Source organism: Macaca mulatta, chromosome 10 (genome assembly GCF_049350105.2).
Source record: "Macaca mulatta isolate MMU2019108-1 chromosome 10, T2T-MMU8v2.0, whole genome shotgun sequence".
Taxonomy (NCBI): Eukaryota; Metazoa; Chordata; class Mammalia; order Primates; family Cercopithecidae; genus Macaca; species Macaca mulatta.
Window position 1 is genome coordinate 86,423,688 of NC_133415.1, and position 23,573 is coordinate 86,447,260.

The following is a 23,573-nucleotide window of genomic DNA, read 5'->3' on the forward strand; positions in this document are numbered from 1 at the left end:
GGCTCGTTGCCACCACCAGCTTCACAGTCCCCTAGAATGCAAGGGGAGACGGACTGGTTACTAGGTCTGGAAACAGGGAAAAGGGCTGGCCTGTGGCCTAGGGCTTGGCTGTATGATCTTTAATGCAGGTGGTGCCAACTGCAAACCTTTCTGGGCTGCACTGCAATCTGCCCACCTAGAACAATGACAAGATCTCAGCCATGGGACTGTCAGCCCTGCACAAGAGCACTATGTTGGTGGAAAGGGTATGTGCCATAGAAATGGCAGGCTGAAAATCTTTTCGTGACTGCAAAACACCCAGATGCCAGATAAATTATAATGAATGTACTTTTAACTGCATTGCTGAGGTCACAGATAGGACATTCCAAGAACTCAAGAGTTGGAGGGAGACTTCCTCTAGGCACAACGTGAGACTTGGTTTTGAGCATATACAAAGTGCAGAAACAAAACTGGGGCCTTTCCCCAAAGGCAGATAGCTCAGTACCTTTGGCACCGTGAAAAGGCGGCAGGGAAGATCTGCCCACCTGCAGTGGAAACTGAATTGGAAACAGCTCTGTCCCTGCTTGAGAAAAAGGAAAAAAGAACTGGGACGGGCATGGTGGCTCACACCTATAATCCCAGAACTTTGGGAGGCTGAGATCACTTGAGCCCAGGAGTTTGAGACCAACCTGGGCAACATAGTGAGACCCCCGTCTCAACAAAAAAACTTAGCTGCGCATGTCAGATTTATACTTAAGGAAGGTCAGGGAATCCTGGTGCTAAGAAATTAAGATAATTAAGGACCTTCAGGATCAATATTGTGTGTCAACCAATTATACGCTGTCCGGAAACGACACTGAACCTTCAAGGAAATGAGCCATCGTTAGCAAAGTCATCAGGAACAATAATTGATTTAGACGCCTGGGACTTCAGATATTACAATCACCAGATACAGGCTGGGCATAGCAGCTCACGCCTGTAATCTCAGCACTTTGGGAGGCTGAGGCAGGCAGATCACAAGGTCAGGAGTTTGAAACCAGCCTGACCAACATGGTGAAACACATCTCTACTAAAAATACAAAAATTAGCCAAGCATGGTGGCACATGCCTGTAATCCCAGCTACTCAGGAGGCTGAGGCAGGAGAATCCTTGAACCTGGGAGGCGGAGGTTGCAGTGAGCCAAGATCGCGCCACTGCACTCCAGCCTGGGCGACAGAAAGACTCAAAAAAAAAAAAAAAAAAAAGGGCACCAGAAACAGAAAACAAAATATGAAACCTCTAAAGATGGCACTGAAAAAGAGCAAAAAGAGTCTGAAAATGACTAGGCAGATTTGAAAATAGAATTCTGGAAATGACAATCATTGAAATAATGCATTATTCAACAATAGATTACACCAACCTGAAAAAGAAAATTAGTGGTGCGTTACCTTTGTCAGAAAGAGGCAGGCCGGGCACGGTGGCTCATACCTGGAATCCCAGCACTTTGGGAGGCCGAGGCGGGCGGATCACGAGGTCAGGAGATTAAGACCATCCTGGCTAACACGGTGAAACCCCATCTTTACTAAAAATACAAAAAATTAGCCAGGCGTGGTGGTGGGCGCCTGTGGTCCCAGCTACTCGGGAGGCTGAGGCAGGAGAATGGTGTGAACCCGGGAGGCGGAGCTTGCAGTGAGCCGAGATAGCACCACTGCACTCCAGCCTGGGCGACACCGTCTCAAAAAAAAAAAAAAAAAAGACAAAGAATTGGGAACTATGAAAGATCTGTCCCTCTGGAAGGTTAGGAGGGGAAAGCCTTCTCATGTGTTACCAAGGGCAGCATCCAGGAGCCTGCTGACTGGTGTTTCTCAGCAGAAAGGGGACTGTCCTGAGGTGGGGGTAGGATCTTGGGAAGCAATCATGTCTCTTGCCCATCTCTGCTTCTTTCTGACTGCTGGTATTTCAGGGTCAGGGTCACGATTAGGCATGTCCTCTTCTTAGCCTTCCTCCCAAAGAGGCTTGGAGGAACCGGCGACCAACCGTCCCCACTCCTCAGGTGACTTCGTTGCCTGCTGCCAGGAGCCCTCTTGTGGACAGAGCTGGGCTTTCCCCCTGGGTTGCCACCATCCCTGAGCCAGATTCCTTTCCAGAGTACACACCAGCAGCTTTTCCTTCCCCTTCGCATTAGCGTTTTCTCAGGCTGCCTTTCCACCCCATGAGTTAACATTCTCTAGGTTCCTCCTAGGGAGTTCCAGAAGCTATCGGGGCTCAGTCTCCCCACCTTCTGAGGGCTGGCTAACCCGCCCCCTCGCACTGGGCTCGTCCTTGCGCCCTGTCTGCCTTTTGCAGGTCCCAAGGCCATTGTTCCTCTTTTTGGTGTAGCTGCCTCTGCCTCCTCCAGCCGGGGCTGGTTTCTGCTACCAGAGGGTGCCCTGTCCCAGTGCTGTTCACTCCCGACGGCTACCAGCTGTTGGTGCCAGGGAGTGGATCCCCCCTGCATGACCTACTCACTGAGCTTTTTCCTCCGTAAGCTGGGGATGCTAACAATGTGTACGCCTCTGGGGTGTTGTGAGGGTAAGATGCAATCAACAACATGGGTATAGCCTCTAGCACAGAGCTTGGCACCCAAGGTGTCCCTGTAAACTGGTTGCTGCCATACCTGTTTCTCTCCCTGCCAATCTGTGGTTTCCTTGAGGATTGGTGTTTGTATCCAGCACTCTATGTGGAGCCTGGTGTCCTGCACGAGTAGTATGTTTCAAGAATAATTTTTTGAAGACCACCTAGTTCTCAGTCCCTTTCGGCCCATCAGAGGCTGTGTTAAGGGGACTTGTTAGGAGAGCTGTAGGGCATTGGCCACCGTCTAGACTGTTGCTGGCTGCAGCCTGGCCTGGCACTGGGCCAATCCCCAGGACAGGTTTGAATATATACAGGTGCAGGTGTGAGGAACGGGAGAGGGCAGGTGCAGGGAGTGGGTGGAAGGGTGGGGGTGGCACCTGGCTAAGGAGCCTGGAGCTCTCCTGACTTCAGGGCTCTGCCTGCCCTTGACCGAGTGCTGTCACCAGCCCAGGACATCTGATAATCCCCAGCACCTGCCACAAAGCAGGTGCCCAATGGTTGTCAAAAGGAGCTGAAGACCCACCAAGAGCAGGATTGGGAAAGGCGCCCCAGTGCAATGGCACTCCCTACTTCTCACAGTGGAAGCGTGGCTGTGGTGGACAGGGGTGGCTTGGGACAAAGGCCACAGACAGGGTAACTGGGGTTGCAAATGGCCCAGCTCAGCTGGAAAGCGCCTTGACTGCCAGGACATGAAATTATGACCTTGATGCTGAAGGCAGTGGGTGCCACTGAAGGGTCTTGGCCAGAAAGGTGCGTTTTCAAAATGGCAACATTTTGAAAACCCTCTGGCTGTGTCTTTATAGGGAACGGATGGGGTAGGAGCCAGGTGAAGAAGTTGCTGCAGTCTTCCAGGCCAGAGAGAACAGTGGCCCTGACTTGGGGGCTGGGGCAAAGCACAATGGTGGGGATGGCAGGCTACAGGTGAGGTGGGCTCGTGAGATTGACAGATGAGGCACAGGCTTAAGGGCTTCCTCCGGGTCCCCACAGCCCCAGCCCAGCTCCGACGTTTGTTCTGTGGCTGCGGCTCCAGCCCCGTCTGCGCTCAGCTCCACTCCCACCCACTCCCTGTCTGGCACCCTCCTGTCTCCCTGTCACCTGCAAGACAACATTCCACTCCCATGCACCCGGCCTCCTCAGCTGGCCCCAGCCCTCACACTCCAAGGCTCCCTTCTGTCCTCGCACCTGCCCAGAGACCTCTGCTCAACTTTCACAGCTCAAACCAAATGCTCTCCTAAGTGGCCCCCTGACCCTGCTGGACATCCCCGCCTGCGTGCCCTCCCCTGCAGCTCCAGCCTTCGGGAGGGAAGGAGGACACAGCCTCTATTAAAAATCATAATAAAGAGGTGTCCACCTTCAGAACTGCACTGCAGAGGGAGGCAGGCATGGTGCCCAGGGCACAAAAACTAAGGAGACACCCACCACAGATAAATCAGCCTGAGGGTTTGGGCATGTTTAAAGATGGCAGTGGGCTGGGCACGGTGGCTCATGCCTGTAATCCCGGCACTTTGGGAGGCCAAGGTGTGCGGATCACTTGAGGGCAGCAGTTCGAGATCAGCCTGGCCAACATGGTGAAACCCCATCTCTACTAAAAATACAAAAAAATTAGTGGGTGTAGTTGTGTGCACCTTTAATTCCAGCTACTTAGGAGGCTAAGGCAGGAGAATCACTTGAACTCAGCAGGCAGAGGTTACAGTGAGCCAAGATCACACCACTGCATTCCAGACTGGGTGACAGAGCAACTCTGTCTCAAAACATAAAAAAAAAAAAAAAAAAAAAAAAAGATGGCAGTGGGAATTTTTTTTAGTTTTGAGGATTTGTTGCTACAGTTTTTGTGGAGGACAAAAGAAGCCTTTACAACACAGGATGGAAAGCAGGGCAACTTCCTCCTCAGCTGTCTTCTCTAACAAGAAGACACACTGCCCAGCCTGGGCAACATGACGAAACCCCCATCTCTACAAAAATTAGCTGGGCGTGGTGGTGTGCACCCATAGTCCTTGGCGCACTGCAACCTCCGCCTCCTGGGCTCAAGCGATTCTCCTGCCTCAGCCTCCCAAGTAGCTGGAATTACAGGCACACACAACTACACCCGAACAAGCCTCAAGCCTGCTCAGAGCCCCATGTGGTTCAGATGGTGGCGGCACTTTCTAGGAGCTCCCAGGGATCTGTGAAGTGGGGTGGCAGGAGGATGGCCTGGCACTGGACTGGCCAGGATGCCACCAGGGACCTCTGTGCAGGTGGCCCAGGCAGCCAGGCTGGTGGAAGAAACTCTCCCGCAGGGGCTGCCGGGGAGAAATCGCAGGGAAGGCCTTGCCTGGAGTCCCAGATGGGGATGCCCACCCTGAGCTGGTGCCATCTGAGTTACCTTTCTAGCCAGGCCCCAGCCCAGTCAGGACCTGGCGCCATCAGGGCATTCGGGAACATGGAAACAGCACTCACCCCACCGGCCACCCCTCACGACTTAAAGCCTCCTATGGCCTCCTCGTGATGTAGCACCTCAGAGCCCCGCCTCGCCCAGCCCCCTCCCCTGCACCCTCAGCTCAGCCCTGCTACTGGGTCGCCCTTGGTTCAACCAGGCAAACCCTCCTCCTCCTCAGGGCCCGTCTCCTCTGTCTGGAAAACTGATGCCAACACCCCCGGGCCAGGTCAAATGCCATCCTGTGCCCCTGCGGTGCCAGGGGCTTCCTCTTCAGAGCAGCTGCTTAGATGTTAGATGTCCCTCTTGGCCGGGTCACCTCCCCTCCATGCCCCCAGTAATGGAGGGGACAGGAGGACACCCCCAGGGGCTAGTAGGACTGGCTTGGCCTTTGTCCTCCTGGAACCACTCTATGTGGGGTGGCGGTGACAAGTCCAGCTTGGTGAGAAGGCCAAGTCTTCCCACAGGAGCGTGGTCGAGCAATCTGGGCCCGCAGGAGGCTCTGTGTGGGTGACACTAGAACCCCTGTAAAACCTGCAGAGACATATCACCCCTCCCTCAGGCAGGACCCACCACCAGGGTGTCAGGGCCGGGGACCCTGAAGTGGGAAGACTTGTGTCAGCTCTTGTGAGCATCCACTCTGCAAGCGTAAGGGCATGAGGTGGGAACCAGGGGGCTTCCCAAGAGAGGTGCCCCCCCGGAGCTTTTGGCCTGGGAGGTACACAGGCCCCGCAGCCCAGACCTGCGAGAGACAGGAGGCGACACTGGAAGGGACCACTGCCTTTATTGCCTCTGTGCTGGGGTCCCAGCCTGGGCTTCAGAGGCCTCTGGGGGCAATAGGTGACCCTGGGCCCAAATTATTGCTACTCGGCCAGGTCACCTTGGGGCTTCCCATAGTGCCCTGAGAATGGGTGGGGTGAGGGCATGCAAATGATAAGAAAATGGCATGCAAACCAACCCAGAGGCCTCTGGCACATCCATGGGTGCTGGAAGAGTCAGAGCCTAGTGGCCTGGGAGGGCAACAGGGGCACCCAGGTCCAGCCCAGCCTCAGGGGCAAGGTTTGAGGGGTTGGGTCCCTGAGCATCAGCCCTGCTTCTGCTGCTAGCTGGGAAGGAGCAGAAGCCTGGCCCCAAGACAGCGGGAAGAAACCAGGACCCTTGCTAGGCAGCCAGATGGCCCAAGGCCCACCCACACAGGGACAGAACCTGCCCTGGGTCGCTCAGCCAGGAGAGACCAGAATCCAGGTCTCCTGAGCCAGGCAGAAGCCAAAGTAGCTTGGAGGCTGAAGTGACAAACAATAAAATACATGGATAAATAAATCAATAATAAATAGAAAGCAAGCAGCCCAGTCCCTGATCCCTGGGCTGAGAGCCCTTCCACCAGGCCCAGGTCCAGGAGCAGGCAGGCCCTGGTCTTTGCGCTGGGTGGGCTGGCCAGGGCAGAAGGCTCCAGAGGGAGGGAGGCAGGGTCCCGGGGTCCTCGGCGTGTGAAGGTCTGGCTCAGTTGTTATTCATTATCCACCAGGAGGCTGGGGGTCAGAGGTTGGGGGGTCAGGAGCCCTCAGGAGCCCACTGCCCCTCCCAGGCGACAGTGAGTGGGGGTCTGCCGCACACCTGGGAAGAACACAGTGGTGAGGGTGTCCGGAGCCCGCAGGTGGTCGATGAGGACGCGCTGGAAGGCCTTGCTGCAGGGCGACTGCTGGTGCCTGCGGAGAGACGCAGGCTGCCATGACCTCGGTCTCCCTACTCCTGCCCCACCCTGCTGCCAGGATCAGACCCCAGCCCTTCTCACGCTGCCTCTGAAGCCTCAGTCCTCTCCCCTTTGACACGAGGACGCTGTGCAGGTAGAACGAAGGGCACCGCACACAGTGCTCGGCATTGTCACATGCATGGTGACAAGTGTGTGTTCACTAAGTGCCTCCTGTGTCCCTGTGCTGTATTCAGCTCTTCCCAGTCACCTCCTTTAGCCCACAGGAGTTGGAACTGTTATCACTTCCATTTTGGAAAGGACTCGGGGGTCGGGCAGGTGGGGTCACTCATCTGAGGTCACAGAGCCAGTGAGTGGGAGAGCAGGATTAGAACCCTGGCCTGACTCACTCCAGGGTCACAGTCCATGGTGTTAGCGGCCAGACTGGCACTCATACCTTCTCCAGGAGGCCTCATCCTGCCAGAACTCATACAGGGTGAAGGAGGCACCGTCCGGCATCTTCTGGGCAGACACACTGCGGGGCCAAAGAGATGGGCAGGCCAGGCCAGGGCTGCCACCACCTCTGCCTCCCTGGCCTGGGGTCTCATGGGAGCCCTGGCCCAGGACGTCCAGCCCCAGCACCCCTCTCTGCCCCAGCACCTCTCCCCCCCTCAGCCATCCCACCTGCCAGCTGGGGACTCACTGCAGACAATGGCTCTGGGCCCCTGTGAAGTCCACGTAGCAGCGCAGGGCTCGGTGGAAGTCCTGCAGGCCTTCCTCTGCCACCTGGACCTGCCTCTGGGCCACGAGGATGTGCTGGTGGGAGAGGCAGTCGGTCAGCCAGTGTGGGGCTGGGCGCAGGGGAGGGACTGGCCGTGGCCTCTAGGAGGTTCCCAGCTGTTTTTTTGTTTGTTTGTTTTTAAGACAGGATCTTATTCTCACCCAGGCTGGAGTGCAGTGGTGTGTGGGATCATGGCTCACTGCAGCCTCTACCTGCCAGGCTCAAGTGATCCTCCCATCTTGGCCTCCCAAGGTGCTGGAATTACAGGCATGAGCCACCTACACCTGGCCGCCAGCCTTCTTGACTGATGCCAGATCCAACCTACCCTTTAGCTGGGTTCCTGCTGCCAACCTGCCCCCCAACCTCCCTGTCTCCATTGTCTCCCTGTCTCCAAGGGTGCTGCTTGATCCAGCCACTGTCCCTCCTGCAGTATGCCACCACTTCCTTCCTCCCTCCAGCGTCCGTCCACACTGCCCCAGACCTGGCTTTCAAAAATGCTGATGGGGAACCAAAGCCCAGAGAAGGGTGGCGGTTCCTGCAGGTTCTCAGAACCCGGCACCTGCCTGCCAGGCCTGGGGGCGGGGCACATGTGCATTGCAGAGGGTGGGCGCAGCTGGCCCCATGAACCCCCAATTCATGAGCACCCCCAGACATGGCCATCCAGCCACTTGCCCCTCTCCTGGGCTCACCGAATCAGGCCCCTTGGCCATGTCCTCTTCATGCAGGGGTTCCAGCCGGGGGGCCTGTGAGGGCACAGAGTATGGGCCGCGCCTCCAGCATGGGCCTGGCTCGGGTGGATACCAGGAGGGTCCTCCCTCGTGGGGCCCTGGCCCCATGGCCCTCACCTTGCACTCGAGCTGGTCGATGAGCTCCTGGAGGCGGTTCACCTGGAGCTGCCACTGCATCTCAGCCTCTGAGCTGTGCCCTGTGGGTGGGGCCCGTGCAGGGTCAGGCAGGGGCCTCTCAGGCCTGGCAGGTTCTCAGAATGAAGTAAGGGGCAGTGAAAGAGCGGGGCCTGGGGGAAGGAGGGATGCGGTGCCCGCCTTGGCCAGGCCTCCCACCCCGCCCCAGGCGCACCTGTGTCAGAAGAGCCAGGGGACCAGGTGGATGACCGGCTGACGCTCCTCAGGGCCCGGCGTCCTGTCCGCCGGCTGCCGCAGGGCCTACTCTGCGCCTCCATGCTCTCTGCATCTGACCTAGAGAAAGTGAGGCTCACAGGGCCGAGGACTGGGGCCCCAGGACGGGACAGGCCTGGGTGAGGAAGACAGGCCTCCTGGGACTCTGAGGCCTAGCCCCAAAGCCAGTCTCATCTCACCCCACCATGGCTTCCCTGCCCAAAAATACAGCCTCTAGGATGCTGAGACTGTGGGGATTTGGAATGGGGGTACAGTGGGCACTTGTGCACTAGCCCTGCAGGTCGGCAGCGCCCTTACATACCGCCAGCCACGGGCCTGGGCCTCCAGAGTATCTGACGCCCCCTCCAGCGAGCTCTGCAGGGCTTGCAGCTGGCTCACCGTCTCCCGCAGCAGGAAGCGCGTCACAAACTGGTCCACCTTGGAGGCCCTCTCGTACGCCTGCGGGCCAAGGGGGGACGGTCAGCATCTCCCAGCCTGGGCAGTGATCTCTGAGTGGGTCCTCTGCCTCTTGCCCATCAGAGCAGCAGTGGCGGTGCCAAGAGCAGGGGCACGTAAACCCGGCACAGGCAGGAGGGTACTGAGACCCGATGGGCAGGGAGGGTCTGGATCCCTCCTTGTCCGGGCCTGGCCTCCCTCCCCGGAGGTGTGGAGCCAACTCACAGCAGGCATCTGCCTGCCGACGTGCCTGGCTTTTCTGGACTTCACGGCCCCTTCCCCGATGGGGCTACCACCTTCAGCATTGTCATAGCCAGTGAGTCCCAGGCACAGCTAGGCTGGGTGGGGCTATCACAAGGTATCAAAGGGCCAATGTTGACACGAGGCAAAATGATGGCCTGGTGTGGCCCCAGACTCACAATCTACGTGTTCACTCCCTCATTCATTCACTCATGCACACAACACTGGATGCTTTTTACTAAGAGCTGCTGATAAAGACAATCAGGTCACCGTCCTCACTCACACAGACACACACACACACACCCGCTGGCACTGACCCCAACCGCCACCGCCAGCCTCCTCTCAGCCCCTCTCAGGGCGGCAGAGAGGCAGGGAGGCTGCCCACATGTTAGGCCCGGCGTGGCCCAGCATGGGATTCTGAGGCTTCTCAACTACCTTCACTTCCTGGGGCTTCCATTTCCTCATCTATCAAACAGGAAAGATGAAACTCAGCATATGGAGCTGCGAGAAGCTCCCAGAAGTTAATTCCTGCACAGGACTCAGCACAGGGTCTGACACATAAGCTCTCAATGCTAGACCTGCCAGCCGTCTATTGTCAAGGCCTGCCCACTTACACACCCAAGAGTCACAGACGTCCTGAGAATTGCCTAACCCCCACCACACACACACACACACGCAAACACACACGCGTGCGCACCAGAGTGGGAGTCCTGGGGAGCTGTGGTCCAGGTGCCTGCCCTCTCCGAGGGGACTCCAGAGGTCCCATCCATCAGAGATTTCATCTCCTGCCACAACCTGCCTCAGCTCAGCCATCAGATGGGACCTCCTGGGCCAGGCTTATGAGTTAGGAGACAAGGACAGAGAGGAAGGTGGGTCTTTTCATTCTCAGACAGGCCAGGGTTTCTCTCTCCATGAAATCTTTCCAAAAAATTCCTTTTTGGGTATTTGAGATGATTAGTTTCTGTTGCTTGCAACCAGAGAAGAGATAGAAGCACCCACTCAGAGCCAGGCACTGCTACAAGAAGAATTTCATTTAGTCTTTTGTTTTTCTGAGACAGAGTCTCACTCTATCACCCAAGCTGGAGTGACATGGCATGATCTTGGCTCACTGCAATCTCTGCCTCCCAGGTTCAAGCAATTCTCCTGCCTCAGCCTCTTAAGTAACTGGGATTACAGGCCCGTGCTGCCACACCTGGCTAATGTTTGTATTTTTAGTACAGACAGGGTTTCACTATGTTGTCCAGGCTGGACTCGAACTCCTGACCTCAGGTGATCCACCCACCTCCGCCTCCCAAAGTACTGAGACAATAGGCATTAGCCACCATGCCGGGCCTCATTTAACCTTTGTAACAATTTATAGGAACCATAATTGACCCCATTTTGCAGATGAGAAAACAGGCCCAGAGAGATTTATTACCTGGGCTAAGGTCACATAGTAAGTTAGTGGCAGGGCCAAAATTCATACCCAAACCACAGAAATCCCCCTCTATTGGCCACTAAGCACCTTACATGCATTGCCTCATTTATGATCATTAGCCCAGTTTTACAGCTGAGAAACCAAAAGTGACAAAGTGAGTGGAGCCCAGATTCACCTTTAGGCCCTGGGAGGCGGTGCTCAGAGCCTGCAATTGGTGAGGTCAGCCCGTGAGGTCACAATGTTGCCAGGGCCCAGGGGGCAGAGCAGACGGAGTGTGGGCCATGGTCCCCAGTGGTGACCAGCCCTGCCATGGGAAACAATAGTTCCCACAAAAGGACCAAAGCACCCAAGCAGGCCCACAAGGAGAGGCCAGCTGACATGGACAAGGCCTGGTGGAAACAGTTCCTCAACCACCTCACTCGGAAGAAGCCGACTGTGAGTGTGGGGGATGGGGAACAGGGCTGGGGAGGCAGATGGGGGTCAGGGAAAGCTGGATAGGTGGGTGGGAGTCTAGGCCTTGTGTGCGAAGTCCTAGGGGGTGAGGGAGGAATTCGAAAATCTCTCCCAAGGATGAGGATCCCAGGGGCCCATATGGGTGTGGATGGGGGTCTTTTCAAGGTGGCTCACGCCTGTAATCCCAACACTTTGGGAGGCCAAGGTGGGTGGATCACTTGAGCCCAGGAGTTCGAAATCATCCTGGGCAACATAGGGAGGTCCCATCTCTACAAAAATAAAAAATTAGGTGTTTGTGGTGGCGAATGCCCATAGTCCCAGCTACTCAGAAGACTGAGGTGGACTGCGTGAGCTCAGGTCAGGCATGCAGTGAGCCGTTGACAGCACCACTGCACTCCAACCTGTAGGACAAGACCCTATTTGACTCAGTCTTTAAAAAAAAAAAAAAAAAAAAAAAGCCCAGAAGGGAGGGCAGAGATTTCAGAACCAGAAAGTGGATGAGACTCGAGAGCCCAGTGAGGTGAGCACGAGTGGGATTCTCTCCCAACCCTGGACAAACGGGTGGAGGTCCCAGCACGGAGAATCAGTCCTAGTTGGTACTACTGAAGCTAAGGGCAGGTGGGATTCCCCTGTGTCCTCTCCCCAGCTCCTAGGCTCAGAACTTCCCTGCCTCCCTCTCAAATGAGCAGAGGCCCTGGACCAGGCGGGGGTTGGGGGTGCTGAGAGCCCCCGACATCCCAGGGCCTGGAAGGGATCTCATAAACTTAGACGGAGCTGGTCTCAGGAAGTCAGCCTGGGATGGATGAGGGTTTCCAGAAGGGAGGCGGAGTCCAGGGCGCCACGCAGGGAAGGGAGAGCTTCCCCGAGGCCTGAATTGGACAGGGGTCCCCCCTCCAGCCCTGTGCATGGGAGGATGACAGGACCCGGTGGATGAGGGTCCCAGGAGGAGGGCGGGGAGGCCCCGGGTCGTGGGCTCGGCCCTGGCGCGAGCCTTGTTCCACCTTCACGCCCTTGTTCCACCCCCAGACCAGGATCGTGCTGATCCTTCCCCTGGACAAGCGACAGCCACTGGCCAAGGCTGGGCGAACGATTGACTACGCGTCAGGCGCCGGGCTGGGCTCCCCGGCGGCACCCAGGTTGCGCGGAGCGGGAGAAAGCGGCGACCGCGAGCTGAAGATGCCGGTGCTGCTGCTGCTCCTGCGGCAGGAGGCGCGGCAGCCGGAAGAGGGCGGGGCCAGGGCAGCGCGGAGCTGGCCGCGGCTGCGCTCGCGCCTGCGATCCCCGGGAAAGGCTCCCAGCGAAGCCGGGCCTGCCAAGCAGCAGCCGCGCAAACGGTGCCGCTGCCCTCGCCCGCGGCTCTAAGCGCTCGGCCCAGACCCCGCCCAATAAAGAGTGCGTGGCAACCCTGGAGCCTGCGAGCCCTGTCGGAGGTGTCTGGGAGGTGGAGTCGGGCTGGGCAAAGCTGAGCCTAGGAGCCGCACAGGGGTGAACGGGGCGTATTGAAGGCAGAGCCACCGCCACGTCTGTAGCCAGGGCTGTCTTTTGCTTTCTCCTTACATGTGCCAAGGGTCAGAACAGAACCCCACACCTTGCTACAGTGGCGGGAGGCAGTTTCCCTCCCCCAACACTCCAAACCCAGGTCACATCCCGCTCAGTCTGCAGGCTCAAGGGAGGTGGGCTTGGGCAAACCCAGGCGTGGCCACGCTAGTGAGGGGGACCTGCTTCCGGCAAAGCCTGACATCCCCCCACAGTAATCCCTCTTAGGCATGAGGGAGGGTCCCAGGCCAACAGGCACCATCCTGGGTAAGAACAGCCAGGGCGGCAGTCAGCTGGGGCAAGGCCTGAAACGTGGATTCTGCCTGTGGACGCACCCAGGAGAAGCTGGAAGCCCTCTGGCACCTCACTCCTACACATTGTACTTGGTAACCCCAAAGCACTCAGGCCCTCCAGTCTTCCCCAAGGTACCTCTGTCTCCCAACCTACCCTGTATCTCCTTCCCCACATGACAAAGACTTCTTCCAAACCACTCACCTGTCTAGAGCAGCTCACTCCCCTGCTCATAAGCTTTCAATAGGTCTCCATTACCAACAGGGAAAAAGCCCACAGCCTCAGTCTCACTCCCCAAATCACTTAGAAGCAGCCCTGCCACACTTTCTGTGTGGGATCCTGCTGCTGCTTCTCACTCTCCCAGGTCCCAAATCCAGCTCCACACCCAATGCCACTCCTGGCCTGCTGAACCTGCAGCCTACCTTCCTGTCACACCCTGGTGACCAACCTCAGGATGCCCTCTTTTGGGGGCAGATGCAGCAGGACTGAAGTCCCAGCTCACTAGAGCCACCAGCCCAGCTTCTGCTGAAGATATACTTTTGTCACCGTCACCATGATGAACATCTCCTCCACCTTGCCTGCACCAGGCTGGAGGCTGCATAACATCACTCCTGCTAATTGTGAGAACTGACTCTTCCCTACCATCCATGTGGTAACAATCAGGGTAACCACCTTCTTCCATGGGGCCGCACCTCCTGCCCATACAGTGATTGGCCCAAGCTGGTCCTGTCAGCCCCTCCCCCTAGGACTGTAGTTCAGGAACTGTAGGAGACCATGCTCTCTACTTGAACATGCACAGGCTAAGTCAATCTTCAGAATAAAAACACAATGCAGGCCAGGCACAGTGGCTCACGCCTGTAAACCCAGCGCTTTGGGAGGCTGAGACGGGCAGATCACGAGGTCAGGAGATCAAGACCATCCTGGCTAACACGGTGAAATCCCTTCTCTACTAAAAATACAAAAAATTAGCTGGGCATGGTGGTGGGCGCCTATAATCCCAGCTACTCCGGAGACTGAGGCAGGAAAATCGCTTGAACCTGGAAGGCAGAGGTTGCAGTGAGCTGAGATCATGCCACTGCACTCCAACCTGGGTGACAGAGCGAGACTGTCTCAAAAAAAAAAAAAAAAACAAACGAACACCACCACCACCACAATGCAGTGCACATCCTGGGTTCCCTACAGCCCTGCAGTCAGATTCTGTTCCTGAAACCTGATTTCACCCTTGCTCTTGGTATCCATAACATATAAGATCCTTGTAATAAAGTCCTTATTTTGGCTTACATTCACCCGAGTCTTCTACCTGCAACCAAATCGGTCCTGAAGAGGATGAGGCTTTGCCGAGACAAGACGTGGCCTCTTTCCTGTGTGGTGGGATTATGACTACCTTTTGGAGAAAACCAAACCCAGAGAAAGATCAAGACTAGGTTAGGACCGCACAGTGAGTCAGCTTCAGAACTGAGTCTTGCTGGGTGCGGTGGCTCACATCTGTAATCCCAGCACTTTAGGAGTCCAAGGCAGGTGGATCACCTGAGGTCAGGAGTTCAAGACCAGCCTGGCCAACGTGGTGAAATCCTGTCTCTACTAAAAATACAAAAATTAGCCGGGTATGATGGTGCGCGCCTGTAGTCCCAGCTACTCAGGAGGCTGAAGCAGAATAGCTTGAACTCGGAAGGCAGAGGCTGCACTGAGCTGAGATTGCAACACTGCACTCCCAGCCTGGGAGACGGAGACTCTGTCTCAAAAAAATAAAAACTGAGTCTCAAATTCAGGCCCACGTGAATCCATCCATGGAAGCCCCTAAAGGTAGGGCCAGAGCCTGTCGGGGCTCTTCAGGGAAGCTGTAGATCTGTGACTAAAAGCTTTTTCTTCAGCACTGGGAAGGTAAGGGCCACGCATCTGGCCAGAGTACATCAGATAACTCTAAGTGGTCTGAGAAAGGAATCAGATTGATTGTGCTGGGCTGCTGAAGCCAGACCCCTGGATGCCAAAATCACTGCCCTTGGCTCTGTCCAGGAGAGAGGATGGGTCCAGGGAGTTGTCATAGGGTAGGGGGCTGTGGAAGGGCAGCTGCTGGGGAGTGAGGTCACAATGAGACCAATCCAAGTTCTTTTCTGCCTTCTGACCAGCTCCTCCTCCCTCCACAACCGGGAACTTCCGTCAAGCCCAGGTGAGAGGTGCCAGGAGGCTGCCTGGGTCCCCAAGGGGGATATATGTCCAAACAGCCTTACCACAAGGCCCCTTCGCCTTCAAAGTTCTGCTCCTCCTGGGGGCTTCTTAGGATCTAAAAGGCTCAGTCCTAGCCATCTCGTCAGCCATCTCAGCAAGCGCTGACGGGGAGGAACAGCAAAGGAGAGGCGAGTCCTGAGAGTGTGGGGGCCCGGTGCAAGGCGTGGAGCCTGGAGCCCGGCGCCGGAGGAAGACCAAGAGGGTGAGATGCGGCTGGAACCCAGCCAGAGCAGAGACTGAAGCCTGAACTAGGGGCCGGGCCTCAGGCCTAGGGACCAGGCACCAGCTGAAGAGGCGGCGGACGGCCCGGAACAAGAGGCGGGCCTTTCAGACCAGAGGGCGGAGCCAAGAGCTGAGAGGGGTGGTGATGTGGTCCAGAAGAGGAGGAATTTAGGCCCCGGAGGCAGAGCCAAGGGCTCAAAGGGACCACTCCCTAGCACAGAGGCCGAGAGGCCTCGGGCCGACTAAGCCGAGTGGCACGAAGGAGCGGAGCTTTCAGCCCCGGGGCTGAACGGAGCCCGAAGGTGGCGTCGCTGTTGGGGAGCCACCGTGTGCACCGACCGCCCTCCCTGGGCCGCATCGCGGTGGTGGTGGACCAGGGCTCGGGTTTCACCAAGGCGGGCTTCGCGGGCGAGAACCAGCCGCGAATAGTGCTGAAGAGCTCCAGCCTGGTGCCCAGCTGGGACCGGCCGGTGCTGCCCGGCGCGCTGGGCTGTGAGCTGGCAGGCGGCGTGGCGCGGGCGCACCCCATCAAGCACGGCGTGGTGGCGGACTGGGAGGCGCTGGAAGGGCTCTGGGAGCGCCTGCTGGTGGGCGGCCTGCGGGTGTGCCCAGAGCAGTGGCCTGTGCTGGTGAGCGACTCCCCGTCGGCGCCACCCGCAGGCCGCGAGAGGGTGGCGGAGCTGCTGTTCGAGACCCTGGCAGTGCCCGCGTGCCACATGGCTAGCACCGCGTTGTTGGCGCTCTGCTCCACTGGCGCGTTCAGCGGGCTGGCCGTAGAGGCGGGCGCGGGCGTGTGCCACGCCACGCCCATCTACGCGGGTCACTCGTGGCACCAGGCCACCTTCCGGCTGAACGTGGCAGGCAGCACCCTGTCGCGCTACCTGCGGGATCTGCTGGTGGCGGCGAACCCTGACCTCTCGCAGCACGCCCTGCCCCGCAAGGCCATCACACATCTCAAGAAGCGCAGCTGCTACGTGTCCCTGGACTTCGAGGGCGACCTCCGCGACCCCGCCCGCCACCATCCGGCCAGTTTCAGCATGGGTAACGGGTGCTGCGTCTGCCTTAGCAGCGAGCGATTCCGCTGCCCCGAACCCATCTTCCAGCCAGGCCTGCTGGGCCAGGCTGGGCCGGGGCTGCCCGCGCTGGCCTTCCGGGCGCTGCAGAAGATGCCCGAAACGCTGCGGACACGACTAGCAGACACCGTGGTGCTGGCCGGCGGCTCCACGCTGTTTCCTGGCTTCGCCGAGCGCCTGGACAAGGAGCTGGAGGCGCAGTGCCGGCGGCACGGCTACGCGGCCCTGCGGCCCCACCTGGTGGCCAAGCCTGGGCGTGACATGGCTGTGTGGACCGGTGGCTCCATGGTGGCCTCCCTTCACTCCTTCCAGCGCCGCTGGATAACCCGGGCCATGTACCAGGAGTGTGGCTCCAGGCTGCTGTACGATGTGTTCAACTGAGTCAGGCTGGACTGGGGGGTGGCAATGCGGTGGGGGACAGCTCTCTATCTAAAGAGTCAGGTGTTTGGAGCTGGCAGGGTCCTCCTGGAGGTTGGAGCTGACTGGATGAGTCACCCCCAAACCCTTTCTGGGCCAGGAGGAGGTATTTGGGACGCATGGGACCCTCATTTTCAACTGCAATTTGAATCTCCTCAACCTCTGCCAGTTCAGAGAATGCCAGTCCAGCTGCCTACCCCCAGGGCCCTACTTTATGGCAATAAAGGTGATGCCCCACTTGTGTCCATGCCACAGATATGGGAGTTCCTCCAACCCCTCGTCATGCCAGGCCCCAAGGGGCAATCCTTTGAAAAGCTACTAAATCTCATGTGAAAGTCACCAGCAGGAGGAGACCTGTGCCTAGCCGTGTGCTCAGGTCAGCTGACGATGAGTGCCTGCTTCCCCTTCTGTAAAAAGTGGGGTCCCGGGCCTGCTCACTCCCCCTTACAAGAGCCATGGAGCAAAGGGAGGTGGTGATATTTCTTGAACACACAAAGGGATGGGCGGCTTATTTTTTGGAAGTCACCACTCAAGGGCCTCAAGCCCTATCAGCACTGTTTGTGCTTGTGCATACACGGGTCCACATGTGCACACAAACACATGGGTGCTCACGTACCTGCCTACTCACGTATGTCCTCGGGCCAGGCCCTGCCCTGTGAACCTGTGAGCACAGCCTTCCACACCTAGCCCAGCCCTGAATGATATCCCACGGCAGTTGTGACAGGCCAGCAACAAAAGCACCAGCAGCCCCTAGTATGAAGCACCTACTGTTTGCCAGATATTATTCTGGGTGCTGGAGACAGAACAAAACGACAAAAATCCCTGCCTTCATTCTCACTTGTCACAGTGATGTATGGAGAGCAGCTCTATTGTTACGATGGTTTACAGATGAGGAAACAGGCCCAGAGAGGTCAAGGGGCACAGCTACAAAGTGGGAGCCAGGATTTGAACCCAAGCCCCTAGCTCTATAACCCTGAGTCAAGACTGTGGAGGATCCCACAGCACAGCAGATGCCCGCTGCCTCACAGTGGGCCCCCCACCATCAGCCACTCCACTCACCAGCTTGGTGGCATCCATGGCAGCGAGCACTGCACGGTTCAGCGATTCCAATGCAGCCAGCACCGGCCGGTAGACACCCAGGTGCTCTGCGAAGTAGTCTGCAGGCAGAAGAGGTGCTTGAGGGTTCCTGGACCCCCACCCATCTACCCACCCTGGGATTCTGGCCCCCTGGAATTCCTCAGCAGCCAAGCAGGCCTTATATCCTGAGCTCAGCCCAACCTGTCCCATCAGGAGACCAGCAACAGTCCCTTGCCACACCTACCCTGGGGCCCAGGGGCCCCAGGAGACAAGAGCTCCCGTGGGCCTACTCACCACACAGTTTTTCCGTTTCTAAATTGCTGCAGGGAAAAGAGAAGGCACGCTTCAGACCTGGGCCTGGTAAACTGGGACTACTGGGGCCAATGCCCCACCTCCCACCCACCAACTCCCAGCTCAGTCTAACAAGGCCGCCACTTCTGCTCCGCCCCAGATTAAGTTGCTTCTGCGGACAGAGTCCTTGCAGGGTCGGAGAATGGGTTCTACTGCCCCAACTAATCACTCTGAGGGCAAAGATTCAGACCCATTCTTGGCTTCCAAGAGGATCTCAGGCCAGGGGAAGACGGATGTGGACACAGGCCAGCGAGAAGTGGTCAGAGCTGCGAAGGGGAAGCCAGGTGCAGGGAAATCCAGGGACAGCATGGGGTATTTAGTTGATAGGTTAGGGAGGGTTTCCTAGAGGAGGAGCTGCCTAAGTGAGGCCCTGAAGGACAAGGAACTGGCTGGGGAGTCTGGCCAGGAGGGGAGGGGGAGTACTGTAGACGAAGGTTCCAGCCCAAGTCTCAGGAACCTGAGACTGACCCTCAGGAAATGGGAGAAGGGAAGTAGAGGGAGGTACAGCGGTTCGTGCATGTGCACCTCTGGGAGCAGGCACGGGGAGGAGCATGCACACTCCTGCCAAGACGCGTAGATGTGGGAGCACACAAGGGGTAGATGGTGTGCATGTTCGTGCACTGCATTCTTGGGTGGAAGCAGGCGGGGCCCAGCTGTCCCCAGGCATCCTCGGGTCGCTGTGGGAAGCGGGAATGGGGAGCTGAGCCATGGGTGGGTGACTCAGACTTGGCTATTTCGGGGTCCCAGCTGGAAGCAGTGTAGTGGGCAAGGCTGTAGCTGGAGAGGGGGTAGGCAGGCGGGTAAAGCTGGAACCGAGCCCTGGTACCTTCCTCCCTGCCCCCTCTTCCTCGTCCTACAAAAGGAACCAAGGCAGCAGGGGACACAGTGGGGTAAAGACAACCCGGCCTGGCATCTACCCACGGCCCCTTCTCGTACTCACTCGGTAAGATGCCCATCAATGCCGCTGAACAGTTCCTGCAGCTCCCCCGGGCTGAGAACCCCATCAGCAAAGTAATTCTGGAATTCCTCAAATGAGAGCTTCCCATCATCTGGTGGCAGGGGGAGGACAGGGAGCAGAGGAGGTATCCCTGACCCTGACTGCACCCCTGCCACCAGGTCCAGGGCCCCAAAGGCCTTGTAGCATCTGACAACCACCTAACCAGGTGGGATGGGATTCTGAGCTCAGTGGGGAGCCTGTTTGGGACAAAAGGACTGGGGTCCTCAAAGGTGTCCAATGAAGGCAACAGAACCTACTTTGCAGGCACCAAAGGGACAGGGCAGTACACAGCATTGGGTAGGAACTCAGTAAACGTTTGCCAAACGAAAAAACAAGCAACAGGCTGTGACATGGCCACAGTGTGGCAGGGCCTAGACGTCACCTGGAAGGATTTGGGGACCAGCCTCACTACAGGGCACAAGGAACCTCCACTCTGTGGACCCAGGACCTTCACAGAGAAGCCACGGGGAGGCAGATGGAACCTTCTACTAGCTGGAGCCTCTGTAGGCAGCAGCAGGCTGGCTCAGAAGGGAAGGAGCTCCCCATCACAGGCGCATGTGAGCAAAGGCTGGGAGCACTTATGTGGCACAAAGACATGGGATGTGGTCTGAATGATACGTGAGGTCTCTGAGCAGATGGATGTGGCGAGCTGAGCCGGAGGAGAATCTGAACCTTCACAGACAGAATGCCCTGGTCCAAGTGAGGGCATGTGTCCTGATCAATGGGTTGGGACAAACAACCCCCATCAATGTGAAGAGACCCACGGAGAAGGGCAAGGAGTGGGGACAGGACCCCGTCTCTAGGAGGATGAAACACAAGAGGGCATGAAGACCCAGATGAAAGGCGTCCCAGGCTGACTGCAGCGCTCAGACCCTCCACCGGCCACACAGGGTACAGTGGGCTGCTCCAGGTCACCTAGGAGGAGCAGCCTGTTGCTGGATGGGTCCCCTAGGGCTCGTGCTTTAGCTTCCAAGGTTCTCCTAGACCAGGGTCTGAGACTGCCCGGGACCCAAGGCAGGAGGAGCCGACTCCTTTGGCACTGGACCCAGCTTTATCCTTGCCCAAGGCGTGGGTTTAGTTGCGTCCTCCAAGACCTCCCTGGTCCAGATGGTTGGTCACGTGACAAGTTACTGAGCCCTCTAAAAACCTGAGTAAAATCTCCAAAAAGGTCTCACCTCCATTACCTCACTCTTCCAAGTGCCTCACACAAGGAGCCTGGGACTAAACACTGCAAAGACCCAAGTTCAAGCCTATCAATTAAAGGCTGTGTGACCTTAGGCAACCTGCTTCACCTCTCTAGGCCTCTGCTCCTTTATGAAACAGGGTGAATTCCAATCTAGCTGGTGGTTGTGAGGACAACAGGAGGCCATGAAAAGGAAGTGCCCATCACCGTGCCAGGGTGCTGTGTGAAAGTCAGCCCCTACCTCTAGCCCCTGGCCAAACCACATTCCCGCCACTCTCCATCCTGCCAAACTTGGCTGAGAACAGCACCTCCTCTGGGAAGGACGCCTTGATTGATTCTCCTGTTTTGGGCCTCCAAGATTTGTCTCGACTCTTGACTTCCCACCCAACCTTCCAAGTCTCCCTGGGCCTTCTGGATGCTTCCCACCCTGCCCCACTGTGGGACCCAGGGGAAGCCACACTCACCATTCTTGTCTGCTCTGCGGAAAACCTAGAGGACAAAGGGACATGGGGGGAACTGTGAGTGCTACCCAGGAAGCCAGAGGCCCCCACTCAACCCGACAGGGTCCCAGCTGGCTGGCCTACCCCCTGCCTTGCCTTTCCTCCTGCCCAGCCTGGTCCCAAACCCCCTGCCCAGCTCAGCCCTGCAGGAGCTTTTCCGGCAAGCAGGGCGCAGGAAGAGCACGCAGCGGGTGCCACCTCCACTCACTTCTCCTGCAGGGCCTGGCCTCGTTGGGGGTGCTCCTGGCCAGTTCCCTGCGTCCCCACCTCCCACACCCAGAGTGCAGCCCAAGTTCTATCTAATACCTCAGCCCCTGGCACGGTTCCAGCATGAGGAAGGTTGAGGAAATGGGCCGGCTTGCGGCCCAGGAATCCTGCACAGCCGTCCTAGACCTGAGCCCCGAGCTCTGCTGTGTGGCCATGGTCTATCCCAGCTGCCCTCTCTGAGTTGTTTCCTTGCATGCTGTTGAAGACAGCAGGCAGTGGCTACTCTGTCTCTGCAGGTGTCTGAGTTACCCACTAGCAAATAGATCAGGAGCAGCTGGGGTTAACTCTTTCAGGGCTGGGGCTTCCTATGGGGCTGACAGTGAGGACCTTTGGCAGGCGTGTGTGTACACACACAAGTCCAAGGGGGAGTGGGGGTGGCAGAAGGCAAGGTCAGCAGATTTCATTTATGAAGTGAAGATGAAGAGCAACAGAGGCAAAGAGGAGCAGAGTCAAGACAGGTCCCCATCTCTCTTAGTGACCTGCTCCCAGGTCACCCAAAGCAGCCCAGCAAAGGGGAGACTGGCAGGCCTGGCAAGCAGGGGTGGGCCAAGCCTGGGCTGAGAGCCCCCAGGAACTCCAGGTCCTGAACGCCAACCCCCTCCAAGATCCTGTTTTTTCAGCGTCAGCAGGGCTCAGAAAGACTCTAACCTCTAGCCTAACTCAGAGAAGCTCTGCCACTGGCTGAGGGACACACAGCAAGCCAGGGAGGCCCAGGTGGGGTAGATGGAGATCTTGGGAGCGGGGAGGGGTGCTAAGCTGGGAATGGGGACACCTGGGGTCACCCTGTTGTTCCCCTGCCTCCATGACTGACCTGGGACATATCCCCTCAGGCCTTGGTTTTCCTACCTGGGAAGAGGGAGGGTCAGGTCCCTTCCAGCCAGGGATGTGGTCAAGGTGCTGAGTCACTAGGGGCAGTGGGAAGGGGGCGGGAGACAGCTTTGCCTCCCTCTGGAGTTGGGGCATGAGGGGGCCAGGACAGAGCGTAGCACAGGTGGAGAAAGGGCTCAGGGCCGTGGCTGGTGCCCATGGGGGCTGCAGGGCCACCCGTGGTCCCATGGGAGGGTGACTCTGTGCAATCCTTACCAACTGTAGGACTCTGCTGCCCTGGAGTGGGGCCTGAAGGACTCTGGGGGCGGCACTAGAGTCAGAAGTGAGGGGACCCTTGTGCTTCCAGGCTCCTCTTCCCCAGTCAGCCCAGCCTGCGGCTGCTACAGAGTGGGGTGACGGCTGCTGTGATTGTCGACAGCTCCCCCCCAACACCAGACACACAAGTAGGGTGGGCTGAGGGGTGGGGGGCAGCAGGGGTAGTGACACTGGAGCAGGGACAAGCGGAGACATAGACGAGACAGAGAGACAGAACAGGGGACACAAAGGCAGAGAGGTCAAGAGAAAACAGACAGCAGGGCCAGAGAGAGAGGCAGAGACCCAGAGACAGCGGCGGGGCCCGAACAACCCCAGAGGGTGAGACTAACAGAGACTCGGGCGGGGAGACACCGCGAGCACAGCCCGCGCCCACTCACGTCCTGGAAGAGCGCGTGTCCGGCGGGCCCGGGGTCTGGCGCGAGCTGCGGGTGCCGCGGGGGCTGGGGCGGGGACTGGGGCTGGGGCTGGGGCGCGGGCGGCCGGAGCAGGCACACGGTGAGCAGCCCCACGCACGCCATGGCAACGCCGCCCGCTCGCTGGGGCTCGGCTGCGGTTGCTCCCGACCCTGGACGCCGCGGCGGACTCTGTGGGGCTGGGGGCCGCCCCTTGGCGCCGGCGCCGACGCGCGGGCTCAGGCCCCGCCCCCGCCCCGCCCCCGCGGACGCCGGGTTCCGGGTCTGGAGATTGAGCGCCGGGTTCCCTCGCCTCAAGGTCCAACTCCAGCGTCGCGGGCCTCCGCGCTTCCGCGGCCACGGCGGAGGGGGAGGTGCCCGAGGGTTCCGGTCCGGCGACGGCCTGCCGGGAGCAGAACCTAGGGGCTGCGCGCCCACCCGGAGGGACAGGGTGACCAAGCCAGTGCCGAAGAGTCAGGGTGATACGAGTGGGTAAAACCCACCAGGACTTCACCTTTCGGGGCGTCTGTATCCTCATTTGCAAAAATGGTACCGGTAGACACCCTATGGGATTGTTGGGACTCATTCAGTGTCAAGTGCTTACAACGGGGGCTGGCGCAGAGGAAGCCCACAGGTCCGTGTGGCCGACTCCCAGGCATCCCGACGCCCGCCCTCTCTGGCACTCAGCGCGGCCCTTTCCCCTCCCCTCGGTGGCTTTGGCCCTCCCTTCAACCCGTTCTCCACACAGCAGCCAGGGGGAGCTTT

General features: G+C 58.3%; 3 protein-coding genes across 10 annotated transcripts; 2 read left to right on the top strand and 1 right to left on the bottom strand.

The window, feature by feature from the left end:
* Positions 1 to 5,749: 5,749 nt before the first annotated feature.
* On the bottom strand, positions 5,750 to 23,489 carry NECAB3 (N-terminal EF-hand calcium binding protein 3). Of its 8 annotated transcripts, XM_015149190.3 has the most exons (13): positions 22,794 to 23,004; positions 20,971 to 20,995; positions 19,267 to 19,375; positions 18,270 to 18,295; positions 17,958 to 18,055; positions 8,890 to 9,026; positions 8,530 to 8,648; positions 8,298 to 8,377; positions 8,142 to 8,195; positions 7,375 to 7,487; positions 7,129 to 7,206; positions 6,599 to 6,690; positions 5,750 to 6,513 (listed from the first exon to the last, which is right to left on the bottom strand). In XM_015149190.3, the coding sequence occupies exons 1-13, from the start codon at positions 22,932 to 22,934 to the stop codon at positions 6,485 to 6,487; spliced, it is 1,101 nt and encodes a 366-aa protein (XP_015004676.3). In that variant the 5' UTR covers positions 22,935 to 23,004; the 3' UTR covers positions 5,750 to 6,484. The 8 variants fall into 8 exon arrangements, 7 of the variants coding, with proteins under 7 accessions (XP_015004676.3, XP_028684157.1, XP_028684156.2 ...); XM_028828324.2 differs by lacking the exon at positions 8,142 to 8,195; XM_028828323.2 differs by having other exon boundaries at positions 8,142 to 8,377.
* On the top strand, positions 10,851 to 12,536 carry C10H20orf144 (chromosome 10 C20orf144 homolog). The gene is made up of 2 exons (XM_001105397.5): positions 10,851 to 11,115; positions 12,160 to 12,536. The coding sequence occupies exons 1-2, from the start codon at positions 10,990 to 10,992 to the stop codon at positions 12,493 to 12,495; spliced, it is 462 nt and encodes a 153-aa protein (XP_001105397.1). The 5' UTR covers positions 10,851 to 10,989; the 3' UTR covers positions 12,496 to 12,536.
* ACTL10 (actin like 10) lies at positions 15,360 to 17,150 on the top strand. The gene has a single exon (XM_015149191.3). The coding sequence runs from the start codon at positions 16,125 to 16,127 to the stop codon at positions 16,860 to 16,862; it is 738 nt and encodes a 245-aa protein (XP_015004677.2). The 5' UTR covers positions 15,360 to 16,124; the 3' UTR covers positions 16,863 to 17,150.
* Positions 23,490 to 23,573: the final 84 nt, after the last annotated feature.